Source organism: Myiozetetes cayanensis, unplaced genomic scaffold (assembly GCF_022539395.1).
Source record: "Myiozetetes cayanensis isolate MyiCay16 unplaced genomic scaffold, myiCay2020 scf2-11, whole genome shotgun sequence".
NCBI classification, from domain to species: Eukaryota; Metazoa; Chordata; class Aves; order Passeriformes; family Tyrannidae; genus Myiozetetes; species Myiozetetes cayanensis.
In genome coordinates, this window is record NW_026087411.1 from 32,677,618 (window position 1) to 32,690,619 (window position 13,002).

Sequence of the window (13,002 nt, forward strand, 5' to 3'; positions counted from 1 at the left end):
GTCACTTAATAATACTTCTACAGAACTTTTTCTAATGATTTCTTAATGATTTAATTTTCTTCATTAGAAATGTATACCATGCCTGTCAAGAAAAGATTAGGGCTATGGACCTATTTGGAAGTTTCTTTTGGAAGCTCATCTGTGCTGCTTGAAAGCTCTATTTACTGCATAAATAAGTTTTTGTCATACCTTGACAGACACAATTGTCCTAGTGTAGATGGAGTTATATTGGCAAAAACATCCCTTTTCCAGAGCAGATTTTTCTTCTGTTTTGTGAAAGGTTTCTGGGATAAGGGGATTTCTGCTATAAGGTTTCTGGGAAACAAAACACGTCTTTTTTATCCACCAGGAGAATTTAGTGGAATGGTTCAATGAGCAAACTTTAGCTAATGCAGGCCTAGAGTTCAGCTGCCTTGCCTTACTTTTCATATTTACTTCAGTTAAGAACAAAAAGATGCCATATATCTTCTTACTATATAACCTATTTTTTTTTTTGTAAAATTGTATCATAAAATATATCAACACTCAAGCTGTTCGACTTACTGATCAGAATACTGACAAGTAACCAGAATTCATCCTCAAATTAAATATGATAAAACATATGCAGAAAGAAGAAAGCAAAATATCTTCAAGTAGTCAGTTAGTTTTGGTAATTAAATTTTCCAGCTGCGAATAATTTTCTTATCTGAATCCAGATGTAATCTTTTAGTTGCCTTCAGATTTTTTTGAATGGTGACCTCTAAAAAATGAAGTCAATGGCAACACTGGAAAGGAAAAACATAGCTGTAACTTTATATTACTTGGAAAAACATGCTAAAGAGAGGCAGAATAAATATTCTGGAGTGATTTATGTCTTTCTTCAGCCTGTGTCAATTTTTCAAGGAATTTGCATGCAGAATTTGACATCAGCCAGTTGCAGGTCTTCTTGTGTTTTCCTCAAGTTTGGTTTGTAGGCCAGTGATTCCCAAATGGCAGCTGTGAATCCTCACAGCTCATCTTGGATCATGGAGCTTCTTTATCATCCAGATTTTAATTGGAAGTACTGTGTGAACAATTCAGTGCTCTAGTTGGCATTATAATTGTGCTGGTTTACAACTTTACAGTTACAGAAAAACACAAAATGTAGGTGCATGTTAATAGGGGTTTTATTTAAAACTAAAAAATCACTTTAAAATAATTTTGCAAAACAAGTGAGCTTTTATATTTGGGGGGAGGGGTTGCTGTTTTTTTTTTTCTTCAAGAGTTTGGAAGAGGTCTGGAAGGTTTCTTTGCTGCTGCCTAGATTCCCTCAAACATTGTTTTTTTGCTGAGGAAAACTTGTTGCAGGCAAAGAGAAGGTTACTAGATGTGGCCAGTTTTCATGACCATTACTTAAAAAGGTCATTCTTTCCATTGAGCTTTGGTTTGTTTGCCACAAACAAACTTCGTGCTGAGGTTGGGTTTGGGTTGCTCTATGGATCCTACCTGCTTGTGATAGGAGTTCATACAGCATGTGTCTCATTTAGATGGAAGTGAGTTAGCAAGTGAAAACCCAGTAGTTTTAAGGGAAGAGTCCTCCTGAACCACAGCCGCCCCCAGGACTTTTCTCTATCACATGTATGAGTGTTACTAAGAAGCGCAACAATTTTCACAAGCTCTGGGTTATCCATGGAAGTGGATTCCAGAGCTTAGGGACAGTGTCTTACTGAGAGGCAACACCATGGAAGAGAATGGATTGGTTTCATTGAGGACATGAATAATCACCATTCAGGTGTTTTGGGGATTTTACACAAACTTCCCCCAAAAAGGTGAGCATGCCATGTCAGTAACAGAATTTTAACAGATAATTTATCAGGTTTGTAAGGTGCAATGGCATAAAAATAATTCTCTAGTGAAAGAAAGCTCTTTAAAAATTATGGATTATGTTGTAGGATAATATTGTTGTACTACCAACAACTTGTAAAATTAAATCCATACCTCTTTCTAACTAACTGCTTTAAACCTGCTGCCCTTAATTATTCCTTATTTAGACTTAGAAGAAATAGATAACTTCGAAGCCACAAGCAACTGTTTCTATCATGCAACCTGATTATTCAGAAATTTCAAATCCAGAAACTGTTTCTGAAAAGCTGTAACTTATTCTGTAGTAAATGGATCAGTGAAACATTGCGCTGTCCTCATGGAAGTGCAGAGGAGATTGGTTTGACATGTGAAAAGATCTGTTTACTACAAGCTTTTTGCCAGAATGGTCACAGAGGAAATAAAACTGGCAACCTAGTGATTCCCTTTACATGTCTGTCAAAGAAACTATATCTGTTACTATCTCTGAAAGCTATTGTTTCACTCTGTTTCCACATTTGTGAAGACTATCCTACTAATTGCTTCAAGATTGTATTTCTGTCTATAACAACTGTCTGTTATAAACCAAAAAGTTACATTTCTGGAACGCAGAAATTTAACATAGTTTTAGGTTCCACAGCCTAAGAAATGCAGAACAGGCATCCACATGTTCCACTGGTGAACTTCTGTGAATACACATTAACACTGGCATAGTATACTGTATGTGTTGCAATAAATTATTAAACCAGAATTCTTGAAAATACTTTAAGGGTTTTTAAGCAAAATAGAGGTTGTTTCTCATGTTTTTGCAAGTATAATGTAGGCAAATGTGAACTATACCTGATGTTTCTCTGGAGCTCAGCTTCAGAGCTCTGGTAAATTTTTAATATGAAAACTATATTTTTGCCAATGTCTACAACATAGATAGTTGTATTTCAAGAAGAAAAAGAAAAGAGAAAGGGAAAGGAAGGGGAAAAGAAAGGGAAAGGAAGGGGAGAAGAAAGGAAGGAAAGGGGAAAAGAAAGGGAAAGGAAGGGGAAAAGAAAGGGAAAGGAAGGGGAAAAGAAAGGGAAAGGAAGGGGAAAAGAAAGGGAAAGGAAGGGGAGAAGAAAGGGAAAGGAAGGGGAAAAGAAAGGGAAAGGAAGGGGAGAAGAAAGGGAAAGGAAGGGGAAAAGAAAGGGAAAGGAAGGGGAGAAGAAAGGGAAAGGAAGGGGAAAAGAAAGGGAAAGGAAGGGGAGAAGAAAGGGAAAAGGAAGGGAAGAAGGAAAGGAAAGGAAGGGGAAGAAAGAAAGGAAAGGGAAGAAGGGGAAAAGAAAGGGAAAGGAAGGGGAGAAGAAAGGAAAAGGAAATGAAAGGGAAGGGAAAGGGAGAAGAAAGGAAAAGGAAATGAAAGGGAGGGAAAGGGAAGGGAAGGGGAGAAGAAAGGAAAAGGAAATGAAAGGGAGGGAAAGGGAAAGGAAGGGGAGAAGAAAGGAAAAGGAAATGAAAGGGAGGGAAAGGGAAGGGAAGGGGAGAAGAAAGGAAAAGGAAATGAAAGGGAAGGAAAGGGAAAGGAAGGGGAGAAGAAAGGAAAAGGAAATGAAAGGGAAAGGAAAGGGAGAAGAAAGGAAAAGGAAATGAAAGGGAGGGAAAGGAAAGGGAAAAATCCCCATGAAAAAAACCCACATGAACGCTTTGCACCTTGGCACTTCTTACTTTGTGTGTTGTCAGTCTTACAAGTTCTCAGCCACTGCTTCCATACTCACACCCTAATGAGGATGCTCATGTCTTTCCTCTCTACCTCTCCATGGAAACTCAGATGCAATTTTGTAGATTAAGTATCTTGGCAGGAAAGGGGTACAATTTAAAATATGCAAAACTCTGATCTCAGAAAGGGTTATTCAGCAGAGTCGTAATCAGTAACTTAAGTTGTAAAATGTCCCTACATAGAAATTGAAATATCTCATTGAAATCACGTTAAAAAGAAGTCTGACTGCTTTGCAGAGACTGTCAGAATATGTAAGTGTGTGAAACTGGTGAGTGAGTGAGGGAGTGGATGGCTAAGAAGTGATGGCATGCACAGGACTGAGCCGTGCAGAGGTGGGGGGGCTTAAGAACACATTTAGAACTGGGATGAAAAGGACCTTTCTTTTCACTGGATCTCTCATGTGCTACCCACACATTAGCCTTTGCCCATACTACCTTGCATGTTAAATGTTGCTCGGGTGAAAAGGAGGGAGTGAAAACCAGCTATGGAACAGACAGATTGTACTCATCGGTATTGGTAAATATCACAAACTCTCCTCCGATTGGCAAAGTCTTGCCATTTACAATTAAGAAAAACTTTGCTGTTGATACTAGGATGTTAAAATGGAGATCTAGATTTCCAAATGGCATCCACATCCCTATACCCACACATTTCCAAAGCCTGTGTGGCGTAAGAGGGTTTTTTAGATTTGAGATATATGAAAGGGTGTATAGAAGAGTGAGGAACATGCTTGGGAAGGTACATGTAATTTCTGAGTTTGGCCCTGAAAGATTTATCAGGGAAAAGGTAAAACTTGCTGTATTTATGTGCCCTAGTGTGGCTTATTGTGGATTTGAGACTTCAAAATCTTTTCTGTAAATCCCTCTCATATGGAATAAGCTGTAATCACCAGAGTTTTAAGGGTTGGTAGCGTTTTTGATATTAAGATTCAAATTGGGTTGATAAAATGTATTGTATCAACCTGCTGCTCTTCCTCTTGCAACAGATAAGGTATTCCCCTTACAGTTTTACCTTTTCTGAATACATACAGAAATTCTGGAGCACCAGAAGGGAAAATGTTAAGTCACTTTAATCTGGACCCCTCTACTTGAGGGTCATGTAGGCACTTGGTATCCTTCTCTGTCAACCAGAGTTTCTTGCAAGTGAGAGTTTCCATTTGTTTTTAACAAAAGGACATTACACTGACTTATTACTGAGTTTCTTTGTTGTGTTTGTGCTTATTAAAGGAGTGTTAATTGTGGATGGTTGACCTGTATGCTTCTACACCACGTTCAGTAACTTTTCTTCCATCTGGGAATAATATGTTTTTTACGCCAACCCAAGTACTGTGTCTGTCTTAATGGGGTAATGATAATTGTGTTTATTCAGATGAACTTGTCTGGGGTGTTTTTTTTTTATGTTACCCAGGAGTAGCATCAGCTCAGTAGTTAGGTCATTCCTTGCAGCTCTTGACTGGTATGATTTTTTCATTTTCTCTGTAAAGGCACTGTAAGCAGTATTTTAACCCTGATGTTCAAAGGCTGTAAGGCAGGCAATGGTAGCGAGCAGAGCCACTATCACTTGCTCTACCAAAATGCGTGTGTGTTTTACCCATTTCTAACGGTATTTGCGCGTTATTTTGCGATAAACTTTTTAGTATTCCCCCCTGCCACCACGAGGTGGGGCAGGTGACCAGTGAGTGGCAGGGCTGGGGCCGGCGTGCGGCAAAGAATAAGGAACAGATGGAAGCGTTTCTAATTACCTCCTGCCTCGTTTTTTTCTGATCATTTTCTCCCCTATGAGAGCGGTGAGGCATTGGAGCAGGTTGCTCAGCGAAGCTGTGGCTGCCACATCCCCGGAGTTGTTCAAGGCCAGGTCGGATGGGGCTTTGAGCAACCTGACCTAGTGGAAGGTGTCCCTGCCCCAGGCAGGGGGTTGGAATTAGATGATCTTTAGGGTGCCTTCCAACCCAAACCAGTCTATGATTAACATTAGTCTTTACATCACTGAAAATAAAGTTTGCTTTGTGTTTTAAACTCTTTGAAGAATATTTAAAATGCCTAAAAATTATCTTCTGGAAACAAAAGGCACTTTTTTGTTGTCTTTGCTTTGGGTTGCTGTATTTTTTTTTAAATTAAAATGCCAAAAATTAAAAAATTATTTTATATCAATTGGCTGCCTAGCCCAGTTCAAAAGTATAAAATAAATTTAAAAAAAAGACAAATATGTTAAATACATTTTTAATTTTCCTTGAAAAAGTAATGCATATTTAAAAGTTAGTAGCTTAGCTTACTTTTAATACACTGAAAACTTTATTGGGATTTCCCTCCCCAGAGGTTTTAACTGTAAGTAGAAATTTTTCTTTGAACTAGTTTAAACTAAGGCCCTCTTTCTTGTCACGCACAGACAGGGAAATACTGCAAGATGCTGGATTAGCTTGTTCGCTTTTCATTGTTTTCTTTTGTAGCAGCAATCCGTTTAGCTATGGTATGCTGAGTTTATCTGATTAGCACTTAATGAGTGAAGGGAATAGGGGCAATGTTGCCTGAGTTACTTAAACCTAATAACGTTTTCAGTACCTTCCCCCTCTCTCTAAATACCTGAACTTTCCTGACCCTCACCCCTTGCTTTTTTCCCCTCAATTGCAGCTCGTTCCCATATGAAATGTGCTTCCGCTGCAGCTCTATCAGCAGTAGAGCTGCCATGAGCTGGATTTTGTCCAGTGCACATTGGTCACAGCATGCATCCTGCCCAACAGTGTTTGACAGTCTGTCTGGAGCTCGTACAAATTCAACTGTTGTTGTTATGCTGACTCCGTTCTTTACCTGGGAACACTTACTGACCAAAAAATGCAATGACCTGTAGCATTTCTAACTTAAAACCATTAGGTACAACTGTAAGCAATAAAATAATTTCTTTAGTTGACATTTTAATGAGGATTCATTGGTGCTTGAATAATTATAGGTATAGGAATGTGGGTATAGGGATGTGGATGCCATTCGAAAATCTAGATCTCCATTTTAACATCCTAGTATCAACAGGAAAGTTTATGTAGAGAAGTTCAAGAAAGCTGATGTTTAGTAATGCTTAAAAACTGTGTGTGCCATACAGATTGTGGTTCTGTTACCATAATTAACTCGATAAGCTTCTTGCATAACTCATGTTTTCCTCTGGACTTCAGCTTTCCCCCTTCTAAGATTATTTTTTCCTTTGATTTGGTATTGCATTGTAAAATATTTAGTAAAAAAGCAAAATTCTGAAAAAATAGAAAAATAATGTACGTGAGTTTTGACTGCTTAACTATTTCTTTGATGGTTCTGTTAGTTTTGTACAGAAATACAAAGTTGTCTTAATAGCAATGAAGATAGGTCCGAGGAAAGTACAATTGATGTCTGTGCAAGAGATTCCTTATGCATAGAGGTTCTATACTTGTTAAAGTAATAGGAAGAAAGCAATGGAAATTTAGGTGGAGTGTCAGTAAAACAGTAGTGTTGCTTAGGAGATCTGAATCTTTATAGTAGGGACCTCCAAAAATATTTTCAGTTATACCTGCTTAAAAATACAAATATTTTATAGAAATTATCTCACATTGCTTTTATCAGTCAGTTTCCCAAATTTATGATAATCATAGTAGTAATAATGGAAATAATAATGATCTAGTAATAGCAGTAGTGATCCTGTTAGAGCAGAACATGTGTGTGTACGTTTTTAGATAATTTTCAAGTTATTAGAAGAATACCAGATAAGCAGAAATGCACTGACGTGCCTGAAAAGGGTAGAAGACAACTGTGATCATTTTGTGTGTACAGCTTCCTACTGAGCAATCCCCCAGTATTTGCCTTCCCAGGTGATGTTCTGCAGCTGATGGTGCTCATGTTCCCAGTGCAGTGCAGTGCAGAGCACAGTGTGTCAAACTGCTGACAATGGTAGACCTGGTCTGGAAGTGTCGTACTCTGAACTAAATGCTACAGATTTTTGAGAGGAGAAATCCCTGTTTTTTTGCTTCACTGATAGCCCAGATAGTGTCATTTAAACTTCTTCTTGTTTCTGTTATTATTTTGTTTTGATTTGTGTTTTCGTCTGCTCCTGAATATGTATAGCTTATACCAAACTTCCATCCAGACATAGAGATGGAAAACAACCCCAGGTGTTAATCTGTGAATTAGGTATTTAAGTATTTTGTAATTTAATTCAAAGGTTTATTTAAATCACAAAAAGTATGTGTGTGTGTTTTTCTTTTCCCCTCTCAGGTTTGCAATTATGTGTGGCTATATGTCTCAGTTTGAAAGTGTACAAAACAAAATCAGGAATGGTTATCTCTTTAAGGTATGTTTTTGTAGGATTTGGGCTTGTTTTTTTCTAAAGCTATTCCTTCAAATTATTTCCTTATATAGTGTCAAAGACAGACTTTTCCAACACAGAGTAATTCAGCCTCACAGGTCTATTTTGGTGCTGAAGTTAAAGTGAAAAAGTTATTTTTATGTATGCAAATAGATTATATGCTTACACAATATAAGAACTGAGGTAGGAATTCGGGAACAGCATTAAGATTTCTGGTTTATTTTATAGTCAAAGGGGGGAGAAAAAGGGAATAACAATTCTGTTTAGAAAATCAAAACATATGAAATCGTAAGCGATCAACTAACACAGCTCTGCAATCATCCTTCATGCCACCCTTAAGTAATATTTGTTTTAACACTGTCCTTTCAAAGGTAATTGTGTTTTTTAGATTTAGTTATTTGTGTTACATGTGCTACTCTCCCCCTCCTTGTCCTCAGCATTGCGTAGACACTTTCCATCCATCCCTTGCCTTCCAAGCTGGTGTCCCCTTTTCTGGGTGTCAGTGAGAGGCAGCAGACATGTTCCAATGCCTGGGGAATGCCTGGGCTGGGTTCCTGTCGCATCATGTCCGTGTTAGGACTTGGAGTGTGGCAGAGCTTTCCTGTGAGAGAGCAAAAATTACATCTGAGCTGTGCCAAGGGAGCTAAACCCCAAGCACTGGGACAAGCTGGGAACGAAGGGATAATGACAAATAACGCAAGTGCTGCAGCTGTGTAAGGATGGAGTTTTAAGAGTTCGTGATGTTAGCAGTAGCCTTTTCAGGGAGATTTTCCTCCTCACTAGTAGATACTGAAATCTGTTGAATTGTTTGGAAATGTTAAGGATTTGGGAAAATAGTAGTATGAAAACGTAGCTCCTCTCTGAATAGTTTGTGGACAAAATGATAGCATAGCAATCTCTTAGGTCTGTGTAACTCAAGTATTTTTGTGACTGGCTGAATTAGCAAGACAGATATCTGGGGGATAAAAAAGAAAGGTTTGAGTGAAATTTATTTTGAGAGGCAAATGGTAGGGGTGAAATAACATACTTATTTTTTCTTCAAACTTCGGTTGAGCGATAAGAGCTTTCTTTAGTAAATTAAAGAGAGGAATAAAGATACTCATGACCTGTAATAAAAATGGTTTTGGAAGAAGGACCTCATTAGATACTTCCTAGGTTTTATAGTTTCACTATAAACAGAACCATTTCATTTTTTGAATTTCACATTATAGTAACAATTGGTTGTGTCAAATACCATTTCATTGGAGCAGTCACATTCCAAGGTGGAAGAGACTATGCTTCAGTTATGGCTGCTGACATACAAGATCTATCAAAGAGAATAATTGCTTCCTCACTTATTTGATCTGTGAGTTTTCTAATACTAAGTGTAAATGAAGTTAATTTAATTGAAGTTGTTGTTTTTCTTAAGACAAAAGTTCTTGAGTTATTTGATTGAGCTTTAGAGTTGCTTAGTCATGTTCTAAATATGGCATTCCTTGTTGCATTGTGTGCAACTTTGCTAAACAATTTTGTTTGTGGTTTCCCTCCGTGAGGAAGGGGTTTGCTAGTTAATATATTTTTAGGTTGTTAGAAAAGAAAAGAATTACTGAATTTGTTTCTGGCTTGCAGCAAACTATTTAGAAAGTAAACACATTTGTCAAACAAACATCTAAAATGATACTAATTTTCTTTCCAATAGGAGCACCTAGACAAGGCAATTGAACTTAAGCCTCAAGATCCCTTTTTATATTACCTCAATGGAAGATGGTGCTATTCAGTAAGTTGTGCTTTATTTATCTAATGTATGAACTGAGTATACTGAAAAATGATAATGCATTTGTGATTAAATATTGGGACTTAAGACAAAGTAGGTGTTTGTTTAAGTAGGTGTTTTGAGCTAAATGAAGCAGACATTTACATTTCCTGAATCAGCTACCAGAAGTGTGCTGCTAGCAGCACTTATCCTGTGTTATTGGTAGGTAAGCTGTGCTTATATGTTCCTCGCTGTTGTTGTTCAAGTTTTTTACCTGAATGAATGAATGAGAAGTAACTGATTTGGAAGGGAGGAAGGGCAATCTCTTGATTTCAGTTCTTTGTTCTGCCACAAAGTTTCTGGGTAACCTTGGGCTGCTAACATAGCCTTTTGGTAGCTGTAGTCCCTATCCATAATTTAAGTGAAAGGTGCTTACATGCTGTAGGATTGTCTGTGGCAGCAAGGCTACCATATTGGCTTTTTAAATTCCAAGAGAATGTCACAACAAAGATCCAGGCATAAAAATCCATAATTCACCAAAGAGTTTTGCAAGAGATGTAATTTGTGTCATGCCGGTACAACACGTGATTTTAAAGATTATTTTAGTTATATATTTTTATTTATATATTATAAAGATTATATTAGATTATAATAGATTACATACTGATAAGTATCCATAAAAGAAAAATAATTGGTTAACAAGTTTAGCTTCTGACCAAAGATTCCTCACAGCACCAGAGATGAAGCAGTAAGGATAGTCAACTTATCCCTCAAAGATGTAGCCTAAAGAATAAGACAATTCTCATACTAAAGCACAAGCATAATTTTTCTAAAAAACTATGAGACTTCTCAGAATAATAACTGTTAAGCACAGTGAATGCCAGCCCTGCCTTTTTTCTTACGGATGCTTCCAATGCTAGTCAATACAAAGTGCCTGCAAACCATCAAAAAGGAGTTGCTGTGATACACTGCAGACTTTGTCTTTATCTGCAACAGGACTTAATGCAAAGTAATCTTTCAGCAGTTTTTTTTCAGATTGTATATTTAACTTTAAAAGAGCTTTCAGCAACTATGTTTCTCCTCCTTTGATTTGAATAAGGGATGACACCAACTTTTTCAAAGAACTTGGCATTTTTCTTTTTGTCACACTGTATTCTCGAATATCAACATTATTTTGCAAAAATAAGTGGATGAACACAGTACTATAGTATGCTTGCTGTCTTGCCTCTCAGGAGCATCTGTCTTACCAGTGATTGTTTAGCACTTTTGTACTATGCTGTGTCCAGCATCTGAACTGCAGCTTCCATTTATGTCAAACACTCCCAGATGTTTCTCATGGCTTACTTCTCATGCGAGCTGCTGCTTTTTGGAGACATATAATCTCAGTTTACTTCACTTTGTTCTCATTGCACATTTTGTTACTCCTGTTTCATTTTCATGATAATCACCACTTCCTGACTGAGTAATAGGTGCGGTTTGTTGTACTGTATCATTACAAATTCATATTCCACACTTGCAACATCTATGCAGGGCTTCCTTCCTAAACATTAAAACCACAGATTACCATTTGCTTTAGGTAATGACCTGACCTGCATTTCATTAAGTGAAAAAATCTGCCTAAACAGATATAACCACTAAAATATTTAAGGATTTATTTCAGATTTCTCTTTTTCTTATTTTTTAAAATTCTTGTCTTCTGTGACTGCCATTACAAAATAATAACCTGAAACACAGAGAACAGATTTTTGTAATACAGATAAATGCAAATATAGGACTGAATAACATTTTGTTTTAACTTCTGGGGCTGTCAGCTCTTAAAATCTTACTGTCTTTGCACACTTGCAGTGGCAGAACAAGGCCATTTGAAAACATTAGCTTTGAGGCGCTACTATAGAAGCTGAATCTTAATCCTGGCCCAGTGAGGCTGGTGATATTCTCATTAGTTTTACCAGACTATATGAGTAGGTTTCTGTGCTGATCCACTATTAGAGGTTTTGGCCGTGCTTGTGTTATAGGTAGTCATAGGAGCTTGTGGAAAATGTGCCAAATTCCTTGGTCCTATTCTGCAGACTGTGGTGTTTCATGCTGTGGTAATTTTCCCAGAAGAAGACTGTTGGCTGTGGCATTGGTTCCAAATACTTTGTCAGATATAGATTATGATAGAGCGTTTGAAAAATTTGATTCAGCACTCCTCTATACAGGTACCTGTAGTTGGAGTGATAAATGCTCCTCTTAGACCCTCTGTTTTTAATGTTCAGTCTCACTGTGGTTGAGGCTGGGAAGGTTGTGTTGTCCAGTGTGAGAGAATTAAAGAAGAAAAAGGGATGACTGAGGCAGGAAGGTTAGTTTTTACATTTAGCCTACCTGACTTCAGGTAGGTTAGGTTTGGCCCAATATTTGTTCTTTCTCAAGTGTTGCTTCCAAAGGTATTTTTGTCTTAATTTTCATCACATATTCTTTTACTGAGGCAGTGTAGTTAAAAAAGATAAGTAATGTTTGATACTTTATAGGCTTTGTTAACACTTCTGTAAAATGTATTTAAGTCTTCCTAATACAGTCAGACATTTCCCATTCACTCTTTATTTAATGTTGGGGGATCATATTACTATCACCTAGCACTTTTTTGGGGATGACAAACTCAAAAAATGAGGAATTGCATAAGGGACTGTAAAAGGGGATGCTTCAGGTGTTGTAATTCAGGGTTACAGTTCATTTTCACAAATGAAAACTGGTTGAAAAGACTTTTAGGTGAAAAGTATAGTGGAGGGAAATGGAGAAGATTTATTGAAGGCTGAAATCTATATCCAGGGACTGCACACTGTACAGGTAAAAACTATTTGATTTGTGGAATTTTGCCAGAATTTAGCTCTGACTGCCATTTCTCACCTTCCTGAGTGTAACATAGTACTTTGCAAAAAGCAGTGGTTCAGCACTGCCAAGTTTCTTACTCATCAGTTATTCTTGCTAGGCCAGAAATGAAGCTGATGCAGTGCTGTAGCACCTTCCAGTAGAAAAGATGAGCTGGATTTTCACTGCCCTCACAGCAGCTGGGGTCTGTCTGTGATGCAGAGCCAGTGACAGTTGTGCACCACCTTGTCTAAAAGTCGATTTTTACTGTTTCTTGTTTCTCTTACCATTATAAAGTCAATAGAGCTATACAAAAGAGAAAGATCGTAGAATCATCTCAGCAGTGTTAGAAAATTACATTTGGTATCACAATCAGATAGGCAAGATTTTCACTTTTCACACATGTCATAGATGTCATGATGGGTAAAATTCTGCCTGTGAGACCTGCTATGTATACAAGAAGTAAATGGATCTGTGGTACATGATGCATATAGGAGTTAGTTTTATTTCCTTAGACTTTTGGGCACAATTATCTAAT

The 13,002-nt window shown here is 37.4% G+C and overlaps 1 protein-coding gene across 2 annotated transcripts in view; it reads left to right on the plus strand.

Moving 5' to 3' along the window:
• RMDN2 (regulator of microtubule dynamics 2) overlaps positions 1-13,002 on the plus strand; it is a 44,833-nt gene that overhangs the window by 14,277 nt on the left and 17,554 nt on the right. For both annotated transcript variants that reach the window (XM_050315593.1, XM_050315594.1), the window contains exons 6-7: positions 7,795-7,870; positions 9,564-9,641. In XM_050315593.1, the coding sequence (XP_050171550.1) occupies positions 7,795-7,870; positions 9,564-9,641 (154 nt within the window). The remainder of the gene's footprint in view (positions 1-7,794; positions 7,871-9,563; positions 9,642-13,002) is intronic.